Below are 26094 nucleotides of genomic sequence, written 5' to 3' on the forward strand. Positions count from 1 at the left end.
ATAAGATAAGATAATGGATAGGCGCCCTGTCCAGCGCAAATGTTGAACACTCACCAAAACATGGCCATTGGTAGTTTGGTCTTGCGTGCGCGTGATGGGACGAGATCATTCGTTAGAGAAGGCCTCAACTCTGACCTGCGACGTCACATCCTGTGGGCAGTGGAGACCAACAGCTCGTTGCCACATCGTACAGTATTTGGATTTGAAAACGTTTTGGGGTTTCAACAAAAATCATGCCTTGGCCCTAGTGCGTCTACTTCCTTTAATCCGGCATTGTGTCTTTCTACGTATGTATGTTTGTATGTATATATATGTATGTATGTATGTATGCATTTCTCTCTCTTTTTATATCTATCTATCTATCTATCTATCTATCTATCTATCTATCTATCTATCTATCTATCTATCTATCTATCTATCTATCTATCTATCTATCTATCTATCTATATATATATATATATATATATATATATACTAACCCTAATCCTATCTATCTATCTAGGCCCTATCTATTTATCTATCTATATATATATCTAACTAACGTAAAGCAGCATTGCTGACAATTAAAACCATAGACTGACATAGACTATATTTTAAGAGTAAACAGTCTATGGCAGAGGCGTATTGAGCAAAACGTACGTGGCAAGGTACTTTATTGGCGCCCCCCCCCTTTTTTTCCATAAACATCACATAGAAATAAAGGCTTATAAATAAAAAGTAGGCTATTTAATGATAATATACTACAAATAACCTTAGAAAAAAAACTAAATAATCTAAAATAATTTTTGGGGGGTGCCTCTCTGCATGTGGCGCCTCCCTGGGGGTGGCGCACTGGGCATCGTGCGCCCTCTCACTACGCCTCTGGTTTATGGCACTCTATGGGTAAAACCATGGGCGTAGCCAGAATTTTTTTTCGGGGAGGGTTTTGGGGGGGGGAATCCCCCCGCCCCCCCCCCCCCCCGCGAAAAAAAAATATATATGTGTGTGTGTGTGTGTGTTCATAATTAATCTTTATTACATTCTGACCCTTTCGGCAGACGTTTATTGTTTATTGTAGACTCCCCACCCTTGCTAGCAAGGGGGTCTGGGGGAGCTCGCAGCGCTCCCCCAGCTTCGCCCCGCCGCCGAGCACTATTTCTTGTATTGAAAGCCAACAAAATGCATATTCTGAGGTATCTACAGTGCATTATCGTGCTATTAAAAAGTTTTATTTCAAAAACCTAATGTGCTATTCTTACTGACTTTGACCCTCTCGCGCCGTTCGGCGCATTTTCCGGCAAGCTGTTTCCGCAACTCTTATTTTGCGTAATTCATTTTGTCGGAAAACATGTCCCGCAAAACCTCATGCGACGCTCTGTCACAACCTTACTAAGGATTCGACTCCCAATTCGGCATATGATTTCTTTGATTTAGACCCGATCTCTATGACTGACTCCTAAAATCTGTCTTAGCCATCTTTGTTGCGAAACATTTAATGATTTTCAATTTCGGCAGAAGACTATTCATACTTAATTAATGGAGCCCAAGCCACTGGTAGAAATTTGTAACCTTTCTTGACTACGCTCTTGGAATTACATGCCTGTATTTTGCTTTAGATTTTATATCGAAAAGGAAAGTTTTTTCGTCAAATCATCTGTTGAGGGGTTTTAAACTAAAAAATCTCTGTTTTTTTTTTTTGTTTTGTTTTTAATTCAAAACCCCATTTAGCTACGATCATAGAATTTGGTGACTGTAGTTTGCTTTAAAATAATATTGAAGAGAGAGGTTTTCAATTCTAAACGCTCTGCAGGGGAATTTTAAACTCAAAACCATCTGGAGGGGTTTTAAACTTTAAAGAAAAAGCCATCTGGAGGAGGGGGATTTAAACTCAAAACCCCCTTGGCTACGCCCATAGATTTTATAGTGTGTAATTTGCTTTTTTTTTATATTGAAGAGGTACTTTTTAGCTTCAAACCCCAACTGGAAGAGGGAGGGGGGTTAAACTCAAAACCCCTTTGGCTACGCTCATAGAATTTTGAGTGTGTAATTTGCTTTTTTTATATTGAAGATGGGGTTATCGTAAATTTTGGATGGGGTTTTAAAATCAAAATCTTCCTTAACTGTGCTGTTGGAATTTGGGGATTGTTGTTTGCATTTTTTTTTGTTTTGTTTTATAGAAGAGGGGGATTTAACTGCAAAAACCTCTGGTAGGGGTTTAAAATTCAAAACCCCCTGTAGGGGGTTTTAAACTCAAAGCCCCCCTGGTAGAGAGATTTGTATCTCAAAACCCCCTGATAGGGGTTTTTTAAATATCAAAACCCCCAGGTAGGGGGATTTAAACTCAAAACCCCTTGGTAGAGGGTTTTTAACTAAAAACTGCCTCGGCTGTGCTGTGGTAAGTGATGATTTAGTATTAAAATCTCACCTAAAATAAACAAAATGAAAGCAAATATCAGTCACTTAATTCCGTCCCTTCCCCCCCGCAGGGGAGATTTCATTTCGGGGGGGGGGGGGTTTGAACCCCAAGAACCCCCCCCCCGGCTACGCCCATGGGTAAAACTAACTAAAAAATGTAAATGTTTACATTAGTCAGCGCAACCGCGTTAAGGAAATGACCTTTACAGACTTTCAGAACACCATAGTTTAAACCTTAGTTCTAGCAGTAAAAAATAATATGAACTGAGACATTGGAAAGAAAAATTATCAATTAAAACTGTAAATTGTTTAAATAGCAAAATATTACAGATCTACATTATAATTCTATATTAATTTTGAGAAAAACTGCTTTATATCTTTTTTTGTTTTCCATCGAGAAAGAATGCAAAGCTTTTTCAATACTTAGTAGACCTAGATCAAATTAGTAACTCACTGGTTTTACTTAGAAAAAAAAGTTTTAAAAATCTGGCAAATAGTTCAGTAGGAAAATATTTATTTATTTATAGATCTAATAGACATCTAAAATGTTTTTGGAAAACAGCATTTTTACATGAAATCAAATATTAGGCGCAGATCACTTGTACTTGACCTTGGTAAGTTGGTAATTTCTAAAAACATGATGTCTTCTTTATTACTTTTATAATTTTAGTCTAGACCAGATCTACAGGTTGTATAGAAAATAGTATAGATCTAGGATAGATCATTCCACCTGTCCTGTGTCGGACTGTTCTGATTTCTGTTGTCATGTGACTACTAGACTAGATTGTCACTAGATACTATAAAAAGTATAATACTATATATATAAAGTATATAGTAGACTTCTTTCTATTCTATATTATATAATATATAATAATATTAGAATCTAGCTGTCTAGCCAAGGATAAAGTCGTAGACTAGTCACTAGATTATTTAAGATAATGCTTCAAACTTCAAGCACTCTAGAACGAAGTGCCTATCCCCAACCAGTTGGGAATAGGCTTCAACCCTATTCCCAACCGGACGGATGGGTCAAATAAGGTCAAACCCTATTTACAGTCAGTTGACTTCCGGTCTATCCCCAGTATAGACTTCCTGCCAATCCCCCCTGTTGACCGGAAGTGTTGCTATATAAAAGGCCAGCGTAAACGTGACCATGGCATTTTATATAATAATCAATTATCCTCTGGTCACTTTCACTATCATTTATTTAAAAAAAAACATGGAAGGAAAATCATTCACAAATTTTACTGAATTCAAGGAATTTATCAAGAAGCATGAAGAGGAACAGCATGTTTTGTTTGTTACTAGTGGTTCTAAAAAGGTATGTTGTTGATTTTACTTTTACAATTCAATATAGTATAATATAGACTGTAATACTATAATAGATCGTTAGATTCTTATTTATTTCATTTAAGCTTAGCTTTTTATTTCTTTTCATTTATTTTATTTTGTGCTGGTTAGTGTTACTAGTGTAGTACGTTTTTGTTTCTTTTTTTAAAGTAATGTCTGTTCTGTATTAGTATAAGATATAGATAAAATAATAAATAATAATTACATGTAAAGTAGCTTGTAATTTTGAATGAAAATAACGTAGTCCTAGTTGGAAATAAATATAGAGAGATTTATTTTAAACTTTCTCCATTTATTAAAAAGAAACTTTTATTAATTTTTTTATACACAAAGAAGTTAAGTTTAGAACGTTATATATTTTTTTCCGTTTACAGCTGTTAAATTTAATTACACTTAAAAAAAGAGAATGAATTTTCCCTACACACAATTTATAAGTGCTAAATTTTATTAGTTTTTTAGCTTATCAGTGGACATCCAGCAAAAGAATCCATACAGTATGAGTGGCTAAAATTAGTATGCAAACAAGGGAGAGCCACAAAACCAACATCGAGTAAAGGCATCCGGCCGAATCAAAGGTATTTATTTCAATATTTCTTAACAATGGAAAAAATATTGTGGTATTACAGAAGATGTGTAGTTGGGGTATAGTGGCCAAGTGTTGAGTGAAGTGCTGTCCACCCTAGTTAACCATCGGCCATAGAAATAGATGCCCTTTACAACATCTGCCTTATTAGATCCCAAAGTCTGAAAGGGGTAATTTACTTTTATTTACAATGCAATAGTTGATACTAAAGATACAGTAGCCAGTTTTATAATAGTATTCAGTGCAATTGTATTATTGAAACACCCCTCCCCCCTTTCTCCCATCTCTCAAATCAAAATAATAACAGAGTAGAGTGATGAAAAAAAAATATGTATAATATTGTTATTATATTTTTTTTTGTAGGTCATGGAAACATGATTGTGGTGCAGTGATACATGCTGTGATAAGGCATTCAGATGTTACTGGCTACCAGTTTGTCATCACAAAGGCAATATTGTCACATGAGAATCACCCCACAGATCATTTGGTAAGTTATTAAAAAGCATATTTACTCCTAACAATTATCTCTCATGAATTTTCAACTGTCAATATCAATTTCCAATAGCTATATATATACAATTTATTATTTTCAGACTGCACTTGTGTATCCTGAAAATAGAAGAATAAAGCCAGATGAAACCGTGGATCTGATGGTTGGCACCAAAATACCGCAGTCAGAATTGCGACAAATCATCTCGCAGAAACAGAACAAATGTGTTCTTGGAAAGGATGTGGAAAACTACAGGAAAAAACTGAAAGACCCCTGCACTGACAGTGAAGGAGTAGAGAAAATTCTAAATAGTATAAAGGTTGGTGGTGGAATGGTGAAGTATGGTGTGACACCAGAAAATGAATTTTTGTATTTGGCATACATGACCAAGGAAATGATAGGTTCACTTAAAGCCAACAAAACCATATTGATAATAGATTGCACTTATAAAGTCAATGAGTATTTATTTCCATTGTTGAATGTTATGTGTATTGATGCCAATGGTAATGGTGTACCTGTGTTGCATGCTTTTGTAAGGAATGAGAGTATTGAAATTTTGGCTGAATGTTTGAGTGTATTACATGATGTGTGTGTGGAGCCTCAAATTTTTTTTGTAGGTAAAGATTTTAGTGAAATAGGTGCTATCAAACAATGTTTTCCTCAATCTTTAATTCGCCTATGTTCATTTCACACAATGACAGCAGTAAAAAAGTATTTAAATACAAATGTCTCAAAGGAATTATCCAATAAAATTTTTGATCTATTTAAAGAACAATCTTATACATTAAGTGAAGAAGCATTTGAGTTGTTAAAAGTTGACATCATTTCAGCATGTCCCAGTGTTGAAAGCTACTTTCAAAATAATTGGTGGTCAATTTCTGACATGTGGGCAGCATGTAGAAATACAGATGTTGCATCTCTACATATCACAACTACAAATCATGTAGAATCCTATCATTCAAGGATAAAAAAGCACCTAGATAGCCACACAACACTCTCAGTATGTGTAACTAAGCTACTTTTGTTTGATTCAGATCTATCTAAAATAAAATCAGCACAACACCACATTCACAAAATAACTAAACATTATTCTACACTACCAGACACACATTTGCTTACTTTGTACAAGAATATATTAACACCATTTGGAGCAGAGTTAGTGGGCCATCAGATTTCTTTATTTAAAAGATGTAACTACAACATAGTTTAAAATGATACTGGCACATCATTTTTTTCTATTTCTAATACTTGTAATTCTAATGATACCAATTCATATGTGGTTAGCATGGATTCTTTCAATTGTATTTTCTTCACTAAATTTTTATTGCCTTGCAGACATATTCTTTCTTTGAGACATAAACTTTCTTTAGAAATGGTTTTTCTTCCTGATGGGTGCCATTTCCAAAATAAATCATTTAGGGATGAAGAATTTCAGGACATATCATCTATCTCAACTAATGTAATTTATCCAACCATTAGTGCAAAGACAGCAGAAGGGCGATTTAAAATTGTTAAGGACCTGACCTGACAAATGAACTAAACTGTCTGTATCAGAATATGGGGGAACAACATTTTTTAGTAAAGCTTGAACAGTTAAAGACATTTATTTATCATATCAGGGCCAATAAGGAATTTGTTATTACTAATGTGTCTGAGGCCTTAGCTGAAACAAACATTAGTTTGAATGGTGGGTGTGTTGATGCAGAGTTTCTTCCAAATGCCTTAACTTCTCAGGCCTTGGCTGAAACAAATGTTAGTTTGAATGGTGAGTGTGTTGGTGAAGAGTTTGTTCCAATTAATCATGCTCAACCCTTTGTGGTTCATAATAGTGAAAACAATCTGTCTGGTAGTGATATTGTTGACTCATCTAAAGTTACAACTGATACATTTAGTAATGTAATGTTGAAAAAAGTAAAAACTAAAGGAAGACCTAATAATAAACAACACTTCACAAAGAAAAAAAGACTAGGTTTCCCTTACAGCTCGGTTAGTAAAAAACTTAAAATTGTTAGCAGTACTGAAAAAGAAGTGGTAGGTAATGTTAAATGTTCCAGTGCAAATGATGTGAATGTTTTTGTTGATAACCATGCTGAATGTTTAGAAAACAAACGTAATGGTGATGAATGTGCTGAATGTGGACTGGAAGAGGTTTCAAAAGAGAATTGTATAGATGGGAAGTTGATGAACTGGATTGGTTGTATGGTGTGTGATAGGTGGTTTCATGAGTTCTGTTTATCAAGTAATATTTCTGTAGATTCATTTATTTGTAAATTTTGCAATTAAAATGTTAGAAGTGTTTTAATACATATTAACATTTAAGTCTATTTGTTAATTTAACTTTCACTTCATAAGACCTATCTTGAGCATTAAAAGTGTAACATAATTCTACCTTTAATATATAAATGTACTATTGTATCAGTAATACTACCATTCAATAATGTGCTATTTACTCACCATATATTTGTTATAATGCACTTTTTTTTATCAAATACATATTAAATTGCTTACATAAGTTTATATATTAAATATTGACTTTGATATTGTTTAGCTGAGTATATGTGTAATATATTTTTAGCTGTAACAATTAAATGTAATTTTGTACTGGCATCTTAATTGTGTAGATTACTTATCATATTTTTTCTATTATTTTACCAGTTTTATTTATCAATTCATTTTGATGCATATTACATTGTTTACATGTCTACTTATATACTGACTGAAAATGTTATGTATTATTATATGTTATATATTTCTAGCAGTGATAGTCGAACATAAAATTTCTTCTATTACTTGCTTTAATAAATTATGTCATACATATGACCAAAAAAACAAAAAAGTTTTTGTTGATTTTGTTGTGCTATTCATGTAGGAGAATTAAGGGATGCACTTTTTAAGTGTCTTAAATTCTCTACATTATTACAGAATGATACTATTATTAGGCTTAACCACAGATGATGCTTGATTTTGCTTGTAGGATGGTTACTAAAACTGAACATGTCTTTTTTTTTTTGGTGGGTGGAGGGGCTGTAAGAGAAAATTTTAAGCATTATAATTTATTGATATAAAAAAAACACATAAATGACATAGAAAAATGTAAATTAACAAAGTAATGTGTATGTTTTCTATTTTATAATATTTCAAACCAAGAAATCATACAAGTATATTACCGACATCAAATGAGAGAGAAATATTTATTTATTGAAATGGTGCTAAGATTGGTTGGATAATGATCATAGGTATAGAACATGATCCATTGATTCTTATTGTGGTACTATCTCTCAAAAATATCCACTACTTCCGCCACAACTTGGCCTTAGATTATAACATCCTGTGTAGGTATATCCTACCCACCTGCCTCCCCTATTTCACCTTAGTGAGAACAATAAAGTTTGATATCCCCTCCCTACATTGAATAGAATCAACATAAATAAAAACTCTAAGCTTTACAATATAGCTAGCATTTTACTATGTGTTTACACATATGGTTACATTTCTCCTCACAGCTACACATGTTATTGCTTTGCAACAAATTTTAAACCCACCCTCACCCCAATTATATTTTTTTCTCTGCCTTGTTTTGATAGCTCCTCTTTTTTTATTATAGCCATCCTCAATGCACTAAACTTTATAATGAAGATGGGAGAGAAAACATTGAAAACACATGTCAAAAATATCAAGAAGCAGTATATAGGCCTATAAAAAAATATGTTGAATTGAGTGCTTAAAGTCAAAGCCAAGTCAAAAAATATATTTAATTGGAGATAATGTGACCAGGAATGAAATAAAAAACAAAAAACAGTGAATTAATATATTTTATTTATTTTATAGCTATTGCAAATATTCAGCTCAAAGATTTAACAACAATGTGACCTAACAATTCTATAATAAAATAACCTATAAAGTATACATTGTTCCTTTAATTACATTAGGGAAAAAATAATAGTTTAATAAATTGTAAAGATTTATCAATATCAAACCAATTTTATAGCTATTTTCGATTATCTTATTAAAAATCAATCACTTAAAAAAAAAAAATTAAACTGAATAGGATTTGACCTAAACACTGTCGACTGGGAATAAGGTTTTGACCTAATTTGACCCTGTTGACTGTGAATATGGTTTTGACCTTATTTGACCCATCCATCCGGTTGGGAATAGGGTTGAAGCCTATTCACAACTGGTTGGGAATAGGGTCCGCCACTCTAGAATCTAGATCTAGATGTACTAGTCTAGTAGTAGTTGACTAGTTACTAGTAGTATATTACTGTATTAGTGTATTCTGTATAGTATTCTATTTCTAGATGCTAGTAACTCTCTATTAATTACTCTATATCCATATTAGACATATTGTGACATATATAACTTTAAATTATAATAATCTTAGAACCAGATCAGATGATCAGATCTAGTTAAGCACTAGGTGACTAGATTACTTCAGTCAGTAGAGTAGAGAGTCTTTATTATACTTTATAAATTATAGGCCTAATTATAATATTTATAATAATTAATAGTGGTATATAAATTATAATAAAAATATAATAGTCTAATAGATCTAGATCTAAAATCTAAGCAAGGCCAATGACACTAGATCTAGCTCCAACTGGAATAACATGCACAGTGTGCAGCCAAACTGGGCTCAAATAGCTCTAAACTCTAGGTCTTAACAGCCACATGAGGAGGCACAAAACCCCAGCAGTGCAAAGCCAAAAGCCCTTAACCGGGCTTAACCCCATGGAATTATGGAATGATGGATGACAAAAGTGGTCATCATAGGACCACAATGGAGGAACTATATATTATATAGAAGTGTAGATTTATCATTTTACACTCTTGGTGCATGTAATTACTTTGTCTGCATAATTATTAGAGTACTTTGAATCTATATAAATTTAACTAATGGTAACAATGTCTCAACATCAATGACCACATTTATGAAAACTCATAAACTCAAACTCTCTAATTAAAACTAATATTTAATATTCAAAGTAGGGATCAATGGCCACTTTAAAATCATGTAATAATTGATTGATGAATGAGTTTGAGTTTTTTGGCACATCGGCACAATTTAGGCCATATTGTGCCCATAATTCTTCAAGGATTACTCTTCTTTACAAGAACTAAATTCCATACAGTTAATTGCAAATATAGATTATGAATAACATAAAATAATAACATAAGACAAGTGGCTTCAATACTATATACTAATAAAACTATTGTATTGGTTGACATAATAAACAATAAAGACATAATCAACAAAACAGCAATTAGTCACCCATGCCAATTAGACCACCACGGCTACTCCCTCCTCCATGCACTGGACCCAGTGCCGCAGACTGCATTATAGTTTAGTACAGCTGTCCGTGTTTTCTGATGCCAATCACTGCATGTCGCATATTGTCTTGCTGATTGGTCTTTGTCACTGTCGCTAACATCTATTCAGTCCCTCAACGCTTAGACTGTCACATATTCAAGACTGCTACCCAGACTCCCATCTATCGCCTCTGACTCTGACTGACATTGACTCTAACTCTGACTTTAACTGTGACTGTCACTCCTGGTCCCTTAGAATTAATTCCTACATGCTGTCTCTGGCAAACAACTCACACCTCTTGGAGTCAAGATCGTGAGCCAGCCTCGGCGACTTGCTCCCAATGTTTGTATGAGTTGCTTACCAGAAAACACCTAGTACACGACACACGCCCCTGCTAACACTACATGGCACTGTGTCCCAACTGCCCCAGAATCGGGCTGTTCTTTGTATAGTTTTTGTTCTATAGGAAAGTTTTGGGGCCAGAGTCTTGTTGGGGCCTCTTGATATAGTATGAAGCTTTGAAGGACATGGTTAGCATTCTCTGTTGATGCTCCACAAGGGCAGGTTTCACTCATCCCGACTTTTAAGCTTCTGGATCATATGTTGTCTCATTCTGTTGTGTCCAGTTCTGAGTTGAAAAATTATGTGTTGGTCATGTCGAGATAGCTTAAAATATTTCCTTATTCTTGTAATTGGGATGTAAGCTGGTCCTCTTCTCATTTATTCTACTCTCTATTATTATAATCATTTCTTTTGGGTAGAGAGGGATTTTCATTTGTTTGTTCATTCTTCCACCTTTGGCCAGTATGTCTGTTTTTTCATTGCCTTTTAATTCAATGTTGCTGGAATTCAGTTTCCTTGCTGTTGGTGTTAAGATTTACAAGGGCTGTCTTGAGTAGCTTTGTGTAGGAAGTATCAAGTTTTTTTTGGCTTTGAAGGACTGTTTTGGCATCAGTCAGTAAGACAATTTGGTTGTTCGGTGTACAAGGGTTGTTAATTAGTATGGTAGCTGCTAGTTCCAGTGCTTGCCTTTATGCTCCATGGCTGTCTGAGAGATCTCCATTTGCAATTGACTTTTCCAGTCTTTCTCCATTGGGCCATTGAATTAGTATGCCAGCTCCTCTTTTTATATTGGATTAGATCTAATTGATTTTCATTATCTGTATAACGTAAAGAGATTCTATATATATGGAATTTTATATATTATTAATGATGCAATGAAGATTCAATATACATTAGTGACAGCAGAAATCATTTATATAGTCATAATGATTCATATATGTATGTATATATATATATTATATATATGTGTGTGTGTGTGTATATATGTATATATACTTACTTTATAAAGTAGAAAGTAGAGCGTATGTATGTATGTTAAGAATAGAAATCAAAACCGTTTGACCAATCTTGGCAGAAATGTTCTTTGGGTACTAACTTAGACCGTAGTGTATGTATTGTAGACCTAAAACAAACTTAAGACCCTCAAAAAAAAAGTTGACCATCTCTATGAAAGCAATATAACTTCATCGATCTAGGCCATATTTACATGAGAAAAGATCGAAAGGATCTAGATCTAATTTTAAGAACGTTGCAGTTAAATTATAGAGGGCCTATATTTTGATTTATAAACTAAATGTAAATTGCCACATTTGTTTAGGAGCATCATACATGTATGAATCATTCTGTCTCAAGTGTTTGAGCTGACACCAGGATTCATAAATTTAAATACAAATTCTACCAGAAATCTGATTGCAGACCATGATGAGGGTTAGTAATATTGTCAACATGGAATAGATCTATGTCCTTTCATAGCTTCTATTCCTGAAGTAAAGGCTGCTCATATAAAACTAAAAAATGAAAGTGTCTCTGACAATCCAATTTCACTAGGACCCCCATCATGCTGGGAATAGATGCAATCTACATTTTGTCTTCTGAAGACATGCTTTCTTTTTTGTTTGTTTCACTTCTTATATCAAGTATGCATAATGTATGTGCATACTTTAAAAACCATTTGCAATATATATTACTCTGTTTTACTTTTGTCATCTTTGTTTATAAATCATTACAATACCTCTATTCAATTCATACCTTTATGTAACCTGGATGGGAAAAATCTGAACACGGGTCTTGAAAACAGCTCTAACAATTTTCCTAGAAATTTGACTATTGATGTATATCATTGGGAAAAGAATTACTAGCTCGTTGGCCACACTGGGAAAACTCTAAGTGGCCATTATAATGTAACATTCATTGGTTATTGATAGCAAAATAATAGCTCTATTAGATATATAAATTAGGTATTGTCTTTTTTTCTTGTTTTAAAAAGAGCTTAAAAATAGTACTTTATTTTACACATAATCTCATATATTATGTGCCTTGATAACCTGCAGAGGCTGAGGGCAATTTTGTGTGCTACACAGACTCACTTTATTACTTATTCTTAATAGCATCCAATAACTACTGCATTTTTTCATGACCAGAATCTATATTGTATTTTCTCTGCCTGTGTCTCATTTTTGTAAGACTTTTTTTTTTGTAGTCACCCAAACTCAATGTATTTTAACTTAATGTGATAAGATTTCAAAATGTATTATATTTTGATTATCTGATAAATAATTCAACTATGTTTTCAAAAGAACAATTGTAATATTAACAAGCAAGACAATAACTGCCTGAGGAGAGAAAAAATGACAATGCAATCTGTAAGCATATTTATCTAATATATTGTTATGCATTTTTTATTCTTGTAATAGTTATATTGTAATTTTACTCACCTTTTAAAATTTACTATTAAATAATAACTTTTTTCCCAAATACCAAAATTAGTTAGAGCATTTTTATAAATATACTTCTTATTTATACCTTTTGGCACATTGGGCATTAAGAGATTTCCATAAAGATCAGTTCCTGGCGATGTTTGCAGCCTTTCCCAAACTGATGTCCACTGCCTTAAGATATTCCATGAAAGTCTGTTGTCAAATTATACAAGGATGTTTCTGTTTGCATTTCATTTGTTTTGGGCCTTCGTGTTGTTGCTATCTTTATGGCACATACTTCATTTTGTCTGAGAAAATGTCTAGCACATCTCGTTTGACACTGTTTAAATTGTCCCCTAGGGCTAGGATTTCTCTGTTGGTGGCCCTAATCTCTGTTATTATCCATCATGACTATTTAGTGTATAACCCCTTAAAGGAATTTCAGGGGGGCACCTATTGACCTATATTCTATTAGTGTAATTAAAGTTTTATCCAAGTTGATCCACTTATCAGTGTTTCTCTATTTAGGCTGTCCATCATGTACTTGAAGATTCAAGCAGTGCTATATAGTCTGCAAAGTCTAGGTCTAAGGAAACTCTTAGTACATATATTGTAGGTCTACTTATTAATGTTTAATAGCCACTGTGGTAGGAATACAGAGAGTTTATGGTTACTAGCTCTACAGGCCAATGTGGAAGGCATTTGTTTCTTTTTATTAAAATTTCCTTTGTGACACTATGATATGTTGGTCCTAGAATATGGAAAACACATATTGTGTTTTTATTACTAGTTTTGTGTTGTTGTTGTTTTTTTTTTTTTCAATAACATTTTAGTTTTATGTACATATTTATTACTTAATAAAACACACACACACACATATTGGTTAACTCATTCTATAGTTAAGCTGTTATTGTCCTATATTTTATTTACTTATGTATTATACACATAATGCAAATATGAACTATTTCATACTTAAATCATGCCATGTAGTGAATGATTCAAGAAGTAATAATAAATAATAATGATAGTAATAATAATATTTAAGCCATAAATCTAATAATTTTTTAAAAAGTATTCAATTAAAAGATTTCCATGAGTTTTTACTAAGTCATTCTTTTGAATGTTAAAAAAAAATGTAAAAATAAAATTATATAGTCAAGATTTTATTTTCTACCTATGATGTCATCTAAAGAATTGTAAAATATAATTATGATTTTGTTAAAAGAAAATTGTATTTTGGGGGCAAATACTTATTGATCAATGTCCAGCCATGGCCACTTTTAGAATAGCTTAAGAATTGTCCCTTTGCTTAAATCTTTTATGTACCTTTGGATTTTATTGTTGTTTTCTTTTAATATTCTTTAAACACTAATTTTATATAATTTACTTATGTATGTATCTGTGATATTTTTTAGTCTCTTAGCAAAAGAAGTTAACAGGTAGGATCTAGTTCCCAACTAGTCTCTTTGAGTATCTTGCTTTTGACCTATATATGCATTCCTATGGCTTAGACAACTTCCAACCAATGAATGTCATATTGTTTTTAGTGCTGGAAATTCCTTTTAAAAATTGGTGTTAAACTCTTACATGTACTCAAGTACATACCTAACTTGTCAGCACATCCTTCTTGCCAAATGCCAGATAGTAGAGGTCATGAGTTCATTTAAAGTTTTCACAAAATAGTTTCATATTATTGAATTGAAAACAAAAAGTTACCCCATATCTGTTCTCCTTCCTTTTTTTTTTTTTTTTTGTTTTAAAGTAAAAATCTAAGCAAAGATTTAGATTTCTTTCTCTAAAAAAAATTAATTAATTAATAATAAAAATCTTTTTAAACATTTATGGTGTGTACTAAAATTACACTAAAACTGCTTCCTTAAGTTTAATTGTAATTTTTGAATAAAGTTTTCATTATTAAAGTAAGATTTTATTTTAGCCATACATTCTTTCAGCCAATGGTTTAAATTATTCAAATGTTATAAAATAAATAAAAAGATTGTGAAATTAGGCTGTTGTTTTTTTTTTCCTCCCTGGTCCTCTTCAACAAATCCTCTTAATACTGGCATGCAATGCCATCTATAATACATCAAATATTGATTTTCCCCACTTGCTGGGTCTTGTCATTCAGGTCAGCTTGTTTCCTGTTTATTGCTCAATTTATTTGGGAGAATAGAAAACATCACTAGGCTCGGCAGGGAAATTGTTGTGTTGTTATTTAGTTTTCCTTGTTTGTGAAATGGCTTGACAATTGGAATGGGAAACAATGGCCTCATCCAAAATGTGTGGATAAATAAGTAGTTAGAATTTTTTTTTTTCATATTTTTGATGTTCTCCTATCATTTTGTAATTCAACTGTTGCTAATGCATTAAAATTAGTAACTTGTTTTTAGCTGATTAGGATTGTCAGAATTGTGCTTTTCTAATGTTACACCACTGGAAAAACAAAATATGACAGATATAATTGCAGATGCAAATTGGGATACAATGCCATGCACATTGACTTGCTGAAGTAATGGAGAGGTCTATTGTTGACATTCTGTAAAACAAAAAAAATGTGTCTTTTCTTGTCAACCTTATGCTGATAGTCCTTTGAAAATGTGAGCTGTAAAAGATTCTCAAGAACTTTATGGAATATTATTAGTAACAAAAAAAAATAAAAAATAAGGAAAATGAGTAAACAATAAAGTTGAGAAAAATAGAACATAGCAATGTTAATCTTATTGGGGTAAATTATGAACAAGTAGATCTCAAAGTGAAACTTAATGTTTTTTAAGCTTGGTTCTTAATATGTTATTTTTATGACTAGACTTATTCCTTTTGGCCTCCAATGAGGCATGATGCCACAACAGTACTTTGCCATCAGTTTCTGTTCTGGGCTATTACCATCTTTTGGGTCTATCTCTATCCTCCCATCATTGCTTCTTGTTTTACTGATCTCTTCCATGTTTGCTTTGGTTTCCCAGCCTATCTATAGACCCTTCTTATTTATAAGGCAGTACTGAACTGAAACTCTGAAAATTGTGTAACTGTAACATGCATTTAAGTTTTTTTTTTTTAAACTGCATTATACGTTTATATTCAAGTCTTACTTATTATTGGGTCATTTTTCTTCTATATTTGGTAAGTAACACAGTCTCTCTGTCTATGTATGTCTCTACTCTTCCTCCCACATAAGTAAATCCTAGGCCATTCTTGAACTCCACTCCCTTGATTTGCTCAAGACAGGCAGGAGCAATGGTGATAGCAGCACCACCACATTTCCACATCCCACCATCCCCTGTGACCAAGCCTGTCCCTACAGCTGTGTGGAGGGCATGGAGAGGAGATCAATACTCTGCTAGCATCGGAAGCCAGGGCTGGATGGATGAATGACGTCAGCTCCATAATATTATCATTTTTACCCGGGCCTCCAGTTACTTGCATTACTGTAACCATTAGAAGGACCCTGTGGCTTATTTTGTTTTAGTCTGGGATTCATTCTATTTTATTTGGTCCTCTTAATGTTCTGGTAATTACTGCTGTACAAGTTCCAAAATGGTTTGTGGTATTTTGTTTTATGAAATGTTGTAGTGGGTTATTATTAATCATTTGTGTTGAAATCTTTAAATTGTTAAAATAATATTTAAAAAAAAATGTACATATGCCTAATATTCAGAAAGTTCATTACAGCTATTTTTTGTTATAAAAGGTGATTCGTCAATATCTATGAGATAAATACTTTTAATGTTTTAATTACTTTAGTTTTGAATTCATTGGCTCCATAGTGTATGGCATTGATTATCTTGATAGTGTGAGTCACTCAGTTACTTAAGAATGGAGGATCAATATATGCCTCTTGCGAAGGCTTTGTACATCAGGAGAGGAGTTAGGCATTTCTGATATGGAGCTGGAATTTCAGGATCTTTCAGTGGTGTAGATGATTTATATGCAGCAAAATTCAATGAATACAATGTGTTCTATAATATTAAAGTATACAGCATTTAGGCTCTGGTGTTTTTAATATTCATTATAAGGGTTGTAAATTAAAAAAAAAATCAAATAAATATTTATTTTTTTTTGTCTTTTTGAAAGGTAATGATTTAATTTATACTTTTGAGATTGCTTACACATCTTATGCTATTGTCATCATTTGGAGAAGATTCTTGATTGATCAATTTATTTCAAATTTCCAACACATAGCCCATGTATATTAACAGTTTTGTTGTTCTGTACTTTTGTTTACAACTAAAGTACAGCCAAGCCAAGTATCAGTCAACTAGGGAAAGCTTGAATGAATTTGATCCTTTTTATTCCTCCTTCCATGGCACATTCCTTTACTCTCCATTTATTAGACCCTGTTGATGTTTTCTAGATCAAGTATACAAACCATTTTATGAAAAATATTTGTATGATTTTTCTCATTCTTCTTAATGCATATACCTCTATACAATGAAAACAAACTCTGCTTATCTACATTACATGTAAGGACAGAGAACAACTCTGCATTTTTACTATATATAAAAAAAAATATTTGTAATAAATAGTTTGAAAGCTGAAACAGGACAAGATTTAAGGATCCAAATGATAGCTTCTATGTTTCTAGCTTGTCCGTTACTGAGTAGGTTAGTGAATAGATACATTTTTTTTTCTTTCATTCTTCAGATAATGCATTCTCAATGGAACAAAGAAATATGGACTTCAATTTAACTTAGCTTCACAATGGATGTTATATGACTTTGTACCAACAGTATTGCTCTGTTAACTGAAGTTTATTTATAGCTCATCTATTTTTGGTGCTCTTTACAAATCAAGTGAGTGATTTGTTTTGTCTCTAAATGTTGTACTTAGAGTTGTTAAAATGTTTTACCAATAAATTCGAAAGCCAAGTAAGTTTTGTTTAGTTAGTTTATACAGCCTTTCCTTAACTATGAACTTACAATTTTTGCTCAGATTGTTTTTTTTTTCTTTTTACAATTCTCACTTGTGGTTTCATTTTTAATAATTATAATATAGTGGGGGAAAAAATAATATAAAACTGAACAGTTTTATTAGTCATAGATCTGGATAGGTAGTGAAAGTGTAAGCTTGTTATATAATATGTTCCAGTTAATATGTCGTCTGTGAAAGTGGCTGTGAGGGTTCGTCCCTTCAATAACAGAGAAATGAGCAGGGAGGCTGAGTGTATTATTGACATGTCAGGGAACACAACAAGTAGGTTTTACTTGACACTTTTTCTTCAAAATGTTGTTTTTTTTTTAAATGAATGAAATATATGTGATGAGTTTTTTTTTTTTTTTTTTGTTACAATAAAAAGCTGGTTTAATGACAAAAGATAATAAAACAAAAACATTTTTTTGACTTTATATGAAACCTCCATTCGAGTTGAATGCCTCTAGAAGATCTTCAAAAACTAAAAATAAAATTGGTTTAGTCCGATGTGATTAAAAAAAAAAAAAAAAGATAAATTCAGTTATGACTAAAATTGAGCCATGTTTTCTAGATTACTTATTAAGCTTATTTCTGTTTATTGTTTTGTTTACTAAAAAAAAATTATTGTTTTTAATCTGATTACCTACTACTTATTGTATTTTGAAGGATATATTGCTCAGCGATTTAAGAAATTTCATATATATACACAATTGTACGGTTTAAAGGGTAAAAAAAAAATGAAATGAGGGGTGTTGTACGACAAGAATGACATCTTATAAGTTATAATAGTTTTTCTTCACTCTATTAAACATACCAGAGGAACACAATAGATTCCATTTAAAGTGATTTCTTAATGAACAAATATATTTAAATTTCAGCAATAACCAATCCAAAGGCTGGCCCAAAGGAGGCTCAGAATAAAAGTTTTAACTTTGACTACTCCTATTGGTCTCACACAACTGTAAGTGGCACTTATTTTTTTTTTAAAGGTCTTGGCATAGCTACTATGACCTAGTGTTAGTCTTAAAGTTAAACTTAGATTAAATGCAGATGCTCGTCATTTCCCTTTTCATTTTCCTTTCATTCTGGACTAATATTTTTTCAGTGCAGTGAAAGTCCCAAAATCTCTGTCTAATGGGAATTGAGCTATTTTTTTTTTCTGCAGAGTTTTATGGGCTTAATAATGTTTATGAAGTGTTTTTTTTCCCCCTTGTTTATTTTATAGATTTTACTTTTAAAAAATCATAGTAATTTTTTTTATATATTTTTTTTTATTTTTCATGCAGTTTTCAACATTTACATTTTGTTTCATTAATATACTTCTGTACATTAATGTACTTTCACAATACAGTTTAAGTCCCAAAAACTCTTTCTAATTTTTTCTCTGCTGTTTTGAACATTTACATTTTGTATCATTTTGTACTGTCCATTAAAAAAAAAATTCTAAAATTAAGTTTTCACAAATATAGACATTTAGCGTTTCTTATTTGAATTTATAAAACAAAACTGGAAGTGAGATCTAGTTAGATTGGACAAAATCTCATCTCATCTTGTCTATTTACAATACAGCCTGAAGACCCAAACTTTGCTGACCAGAAGAAAGTTTACGATGATATAGGTCTCGAGATGTTAGATCATGCTTTTGAAGGATATAATGTCTGTATATTTGCTTATGGCCAGACTGGCTCTGGGAAAAGCTATACCATGATGGGAAAAAATGAACCAGGTCAGGAGGGTATTATACCTCAGGTAAGTTCCCTGCATTTGTGAATGCCATTATGAATAAGTAGATTATATTACTAAATGCTAGGATAAAATTAAAACTACAATTATTTTCATGTTTTGTTTTGCAGTTGTGTGAGGATTTATTTAGAAGGATCTCAGGCCAGAAGAACAACGACACTACATTTTCTGTTGAGGTAGGACTTGTGTGTGTGTGTACAGGACTTGTGTTTGTGTGTGTATTTAGATAGAAATGTCAAAATTGTATTGCAGATTGTTCCAGTTGTTTAAATTTTATGTGTTGATGTTGTGTATCAGTCTTAATTCTACAAGTCAAAGAAACTCATTAGTCAAATATAACTTTACTGTTTGAAATTAATTTCCCTCTTTTTAGAACATGACCAATAGTGACTCAAAATACTTTTTTTTTCACTATAGTATATCAAATCTGTATTTTTTTTCTTTTAGCTGTTACTTTTTTTTTTTTTTTTTTTTTTTTTTTTTTTACAAATGGCATGTTATCTTCTTGTTAAAAAAATAACAACTTGACTACATTACTGTAGACATTGTCAAGTGTGAGAAGAGGGCATGTTTACTGTTGTTTTGTTTAGTCCTACTTTAGTTATCTAAGTACCTTATGTTATCTCTCATGCATTTCTATTGTCTTTGTTCTAACTCCTTGTTCCCCTCTTCCTTTGCTGTTCAATTGACTTAATATGTTTCTTCTATTAAAAACTTTGTCACCTTTGTTTAAAAAGAAATGATTCCGCCAAATATCAAATGTAAAATCAACTCTGCTTATTCTGAAGTTTGTGTCTGTGGCTTTGTTTAGAAAAAAAAAAGCTTTTTTCTCTTAGTTTATCCTAAAACGTAGTATACTCCTGAGAGGCTTTTTTTAAAAATATTATTATTAGGGTCATTTTGCTAGTTAAGTTATTATTAATTATTTAGCAGTGGGTCTTAATTTAGATGTGACTATTCTTCTTTTGTCAGCTCTTGTTCGAAATATTTCATAGGCTCTATGATGTTTCTGTAGCCTTTTTTTTCCTATTACATCCTGCAAATGCTCAGATAATACTTTGGCAGTACTCTGCACCTCTATTTTTTTTTTTTTTTTCAATTTCCATAATACTGCCCTTATTTCAACAACGCCTTTTCGGTCAGTGTATATTTTTTTGTTTAATTGGAACGACCTGCTTTAAATCGCACCCACCTCCCCCCCAAACACACTCGCTTCGCCTGTGAATTCTATATCACTTTTCTCCCCTCCCTTTTTTTCGTCCCCCCCCCCATTTGCTTTGCTCCTCGAAACACTTGAAGGTTAGTATCTGTTACCGGGGGCGTATCTAGGAATTAGCCATCATTTGGGGGCCCTGGGAGGTTGACTTCTTTAGAGGCCCTGCCTTTTGCGTAATAAATTAAAAACACTCATTTGGGGGCTCGCTTTAAGTGGGAGTCCAGAGGGATTTTCAAATTCTCTCCCTCCTCCCCCCACCTTAGCTACGCCACTGTCTGTTACAACTTATTGCACGCCCCCCCCCTACCCCTCCCGAACACATTTTTTTTGCCAGTGCTTCAAACACCATCCATTTTTTTTTAATCAAGTGTTAGAACATCTTGTTGACCTTTCACTTTTAACTCTTTCCTGAACATTTTCATCCATTTGTCATTTTGAAAGCTCTAGGTCAGGGCCGAAATGTAATGAAAATCTCCTGAAATTATTAAAATATCCTGAAAACTCAAAACATGCTCTGAAAAAAAGACAAAATTGTAATCTTGGAGCGTCATTCAATATGGAAAACGCTAATTCTACTCGCGATAAAAAAAACGTCATTGTCAGCTTTCAATTAATAAAAATATTTTAACCAAAACAGTAAGTTCGAATACTTAATTTACTGTAATAGTCAATGGGATTTGAAAAATATATCTATCTAAATCTATCTCGATCTCTTAAAAAAAATGAAAAGCGATATTTTGCTAGTCGATAGTAAATCTAAAAGGCAGATCTGAATGTTTATCGGCTTTATGTTGGAAATCTAACTACTATTGTAGATTGCTCGTAAAGTTAATTAGATCGTGATTTTGCACTTAGTAAAGTATGAATAAAATGCAAAGACGAATTATATTTCTAACAAAAAATCTTAATTTTCACTTATTATCCCTATCCCTACCCAGGTTAGGCCCCGCGCAGTCCGTTTCGCATAGGGCCCTGCAATCTGTAGGACCGGCCCTGGTCTAGGTGACCGTCCCCAACCCCTTGGGCCACCTAAGTTTTATTTTCATTTAAACACTGCAAACACACATTGCTGTTGAAATTTCAAAGAGGTCGCTGCCGATTTTAAGCAACTTGAAGCAGAGAACAACAGAATCAATCTTTATCACCCCCCTCCTTTAAAATAAAATTAATTGTTCACCGCTTTTTGTTTCGACTTAATTATCTGCCTCTTAACTGCCTACATGATTTCTAAGTCAGGCTATCAGCTATTTATATCTATCAATCGTGTTGGTGTCCCTGTGCTAGGGCGGGTGAATCGATTGTGCACCCCCCGTTTGCTGTACGTCTGGCATCGCTCACCCCCCCTCCCCACCCGTCCTTGTAGCCTCAACTCTTCCTATTGCCATCTCTGTGCGTGGGTGTTGTTGTCTGCCTTGATGACGACGCTAAATAGATGCACGGAATGTGTGTGTGTGTGTGTGTGTGACTTTTATCTGTCCAAGTGACTGTTGTGCGTTTTAAAACAGGGGAGAGAAGTCAGAAAGTACATCTTTAAGCATTGAATAAGAGCAAACTTAGTAAATATGAAGTATACATTATTGTAATTTAACTTCCATTTAAAAAACGACTTTTTTTTTCACATTTTTAAAACAAATAATTATTACATTATATTGTTGTTGATGTTTTAAATGCTGTAAATGCATGAGATATGGTAGAGGGTAGAGTGCTGTTCTATGGTACCGGGCTTCTAGAGTGGAGGCTATTGTATTTTTCGAACGACCCTAATGTGTATTACTGATATCTCACTTTAAGAGCAACAGTGCTCAGTTGTAGTGATAGTTACAAAAATCCATCGTTAACAGTTGGCATTCCCTTTGGCTAAATAAATATACTCTAAAAATTCCCTTTTAATGGTAGGACTGATTGAATTTTTTCCCCTGCATATTAGCAAGTGGGACTCATCAAAACATTGTATAAATAGTACGAAGTGGTCGGCTCCTCTCCATTGAGGCTAGAAAAATTTAAAAATCCCTTATTCCCACTTTCAGTCAGGGTGTTTTAAGGTCAATTGTTGTCACTGAGAAGTACACATAACGCGCTGGTCATATGTGTGCGTAAGTTACGTATGTGAATGTTGTTCGTATATGCGTCTATATATTATTTAATTATTATTGTTGTTAATAGTAGTACTACTGAGGTGGACAGTTGTAGTCAAACTGAAGTTCCATTTGTTTGAACCAATAAAATTATCTAATAACTTTTGTAGTTCAGAGGACGCGCTATTCGTTGATGAATGTTGAATTGTTGCTGCTCACGCTTGTTGACTGACATGGTCAGAGGCTACGATGTTATTGTCTGTTCTCCAGTCCTGTCCTTGACCTTCGGCTCGCTTACGTGGTGGTTATTTGTGGAGAGGGGTGGATGCGATCTTCCTAGCAGGGTGAGGACGATGTGACTCATTACCACGCTGACATAACGTTGTGTTATTTCATATCACGAGTTCTTCTGACATCCGTTTTCTTTTTAGTTTGAGCAAACTTTCTCTCTCATTTCTCTCTCTCTTGCTCTCTCTCATTTCTCTCTCTCTCTCTCTCTCTTTCTCTTGCTCATCTATATTGATACGTTACTTTTTCTCAAGCTTGTTTTTATTGGAGATATTCACGATCAACTAACCAATGTCAAGGACGCTCAATGAGACGTCACTGTTGTCAACTAAATACAAACAAGAAAAACATTTAAAATGACATGTTTAAAAAGACAATGCCTCCTTATATACAGCTTGAAATAAAATAAAATATTGAAAACAAAAAATTTAAGTCAAATTGGGCACCAAAGTCGTGGTCTAGAATCTTCGATGCAGGACGTTTTGGCGCGAATGTCGTTTTGGCGCGAAATGTTTTGTTCACATTATTTACGTAAATTTTATGATTTCTTTTAAAAGAATAATACATATCTATGTTTTGTATGAGTGTTTGTGTTGAACGTATTTCTCATGTACAGAACAAGATTAATTTTTGTTCATTATTTTTGGTATCAAAGTTTGTTATTTAATTATTGTTAAAGCATTAACATTATACAAGACCAGGCAGCCATCCATACTTCACAGTATGCGTGCATGAACTAGTCAAAGTTATTAAAACATTTTTTTCGTAAAGGGGGGGGGGGAGAATGTATACTTTATTTATATTGGTATAATATATTGAGAAAAAAAACAGTTGATTATACATTTGTAAACACATTTTTAAGCGTAAAACATAAGTAATTTTTGTACATTATATTTGTAATAAGTTATTTGAGAAATTATTTTTATATCTGCTAACTAAATTTATGTTAACTTTAACAATGTCCATTAATCAATGTGACTTATCATTTTGTCTTTTCCTCGCTTCGAATGGAATCTTTCCATTGTTTATATAGACTGCCACCAGGTTTTTTCTGTCTGTGTGCTGGACAAATAATTAGTGAATGTTCCAAACTACGCGAGCTTATAAAGATGTAGGGGCGAAGAGATTGAAAGAGAGGGATAAACCTTGGGCCGCTCACGGAATTAAAGATTAAGGATTATGAATTCACACCTAGGGAGTCAAAAGATGTATCCAGAAGAGAGGGGGCGGGTTAGGTATCACAGGTAATGACCAGTCTGAAGATGATCGCCAGTGCTCGGCTCTGGTCTTGCCTTCATTTGTTTGACTTGACTTGTGTCAAGGGGAAATGTGTCACCCTACTCCCCGCTACTCTCAAGATAAATCTTTTAAAAGTGTACTTAGCTTGTGCGGACTGATGTCAGTTCTTTTTCTTAATGTCTTTTGGAAAGAAATGCGAAGAATGTCATCCAGTGCGCTTAGCAGAACTGAAATATAGTTAAAGGGGGTGGAGGGAGCATATCATTACCATTCAGGAATCTGACTTTTTATATATTCATGAAATAAGCAAACCCCCCCCCCCCCCAAAAAAAAAAACACAATTCGCTGGATGGTGTTCAAATTCATACTCTACATACAATATTATTGTAAGGTTAAATAAACATTGTAATAAAAACTAGGTGCTTATTAAATTTTAGTCACATTATGTCTCGCGCCAAAACTTCCCCTACGCCAAAACGTCACGTACTGAAACTCTTGAAGTAATCTATTTTAGATTTACGTAAAAATATAAGCAAAGCTCAGATAATCTAATCTTATAAAACAACTGTTGTTTTTTTTTTTATTGAATAATTTCCATTCTAAAGTGATATAACTCTCGGCCATTTAATCTAGACTTAAAAGATAATGCGCAAAATGTCCCTGAACATCAATTGAATCAAGAAATCCTTTACATTCGGACATTCCCGAACGCGATACTCCTTTCAAAACCGATGTTGGATGATTTGGATGTACACCTAAATGTAGTCTGTAGCCAAATTTACATTTATTTATTTTTTAATTTGAAAAATTAAAACGTCGAACTAGAGTTTTTTCCCTTGTGGCCAACGAGCTAGTCATTCTTTTACATTCAACTGATAGATTTATAGGAAAATCGTTAGAGCAGTATTCGAGATCAGCGTCCACCCATGTTCCTCCATGAAGGAGGTATCGTAAAAAGAGTTGAGCTACAATTGTAACAATATCTTATTGCGAGAAAGTTAATCTTGTTATCAAATCTTCGTGATTACCACCAGTTAGTTACCCATAGGTTTTAAAATACATTTTAACTATTACAGTAGAAGTCCTCCATATTGGTCTTATTTTGTTGTATAAACAGAACCTCTTAGAAAATGTGATTCTTTAGGGGTAAAAAGTGCCAATACATAACTTAAAAAAAAAAACACAGTTTATCCACGTTTCCTTTTTTTTTTTTACACCGGATACACCAAAAAGCTATCTATTTATAGTTTCTTTTCCGCCATGCACTCCGCAATAGTACTTGACATCCAGCATAAACATGTCTTCTATTGTCTAGAGCCAAATATGAGCGGCAGTTTGAATTATAGGGGGTAGTGACAAATGGACATATAGCAAACAGTGATAAGTTAGGATATATTGGGGCAGCGACAGATTGAAAAAAAATAGTTTAATTATAGTAAGTATAGTTTAATTATAGTAAGTATATTGACACGTTCATATATGTTATCTGTATACACGCACACATATGTTGTTATCCACTTATTGATATTAGATTCGACTATAACAATTTACTCTGTCGATAAAGTTGTATCTACTTCCATTTAACTTCCTCATAAATAAGTTCATTAGCTGAAGTGCTGGTGTTACGAATGTAGTAAGATATAAACATTTTTCATTTGATTCAAATGATAATCTGTCATCATATGTTTGTTCTACTGGTGAACAATCCCCACTTTCTATTTATTCATAAAAAAAAAAA

At 33.0% G+C, this 26094-nt stretch overlaps 2 protein-coding genes across 18 annotated transcripts in view; both read left to right on the plus strand.

The window, feature by feature from the left end:
- Window positions 1–2889: 2889 nt before the first annotated feature.
- LOC106057456 (kinesin-like protein unc-104) overlaps window positions 2890–26094 on the plus strand; it is a 77391-nt gene continuing 54186 nt past the window's right edge. For 5 of the 17 annotated variants that reach the window (XM_056007371.1, XM_013214644.2, XM_056007373.1 and 2 more), the window contains exons 1-6: window positions 16267–16424; window positions 17529–17677; window positions 17973–18077; window positions 18674–18756; window positions 19365–19544; window positions 19649–19714. In XM_056007371.1, the coding sequence (XP_055863346.1) occupies window positions 17978–18077; window positions 18674–18756; window positions 19365–19544; window positions 19649–19714 (429 nt within the window). In that variant the 5' untranslated portion in view covers window positions 16267–16424; window positions 17529–17677; window positions 17973–17977. Of the gene's footprint in view, window positions 3009–12737; window positions 12834–14302; window positions 14327–15069; window positions 15182–16243; window positions 16425–17528; window positions 17678–17972; window positions 18078–18673; window positions 18757–19364; window positions 19545–19648; window positions 19715–26094 lie in introns of those variants that run through there. The other 12 variants (XM_056007361.1, XM_056007369.1, XM_056007370.1 and 9 more) reach the window with 9 other exon arrangements.
- Window positions 3379–5764, plus strand: LOC106064737 (uncharacterized). The gene is made up of 5 exons (XM_056008425.1): window positions 3379–3715; window positions 4204–4319; window positions 4691–4814; window positions 4921–5349; window positions 5648–5764. The coding sequence occupies exons 1-5, from the start codon at window positions 3548–3550 to the stop codon at window positions 5762–5764; spliced, it is 954 nt and encodes a 317-aa protein (XP_055864400.1). The 5' UTR covers window positions 3379–3547.

This window comes from Biomphalaria glabrata, chromosome 13 (assembly GCF_947242115.1).
Source record: "Biomphalaria glabrata chromosome 13, xgBioGlab47.1, whole genome shotgun sequence".
NCBI classification, from domain to species: domain Eukaryota; kingdom Metazoa; phylum Mollusca; class Gastropoda; family Planorbidae; genus Biomphalaria; species Biomphalaria glabrata.

Coding starts and splice junctions, on each gene's coding strand:
- LOC106064737 (XM_056008425.1), top strand. CDS start 3,548: ATGGCATTTTATATAATAATCAATTATCCTCTGGTCACTTTCACTATC. Junction 3,716..4,203: donor TTACTAGTGGTTCTAAAAAG/GTATGTTGTTGA, acceptor TTAGTTTTTTAG/CTTATCAGTGGACATCCAGC. Junction 4,815..4,920: donor ATCACCCCACAGATCATTTG/GTAAGTTATTAA, acceptor TATTATTTTCAG/ACTGCACTTGTGTATCCTGA.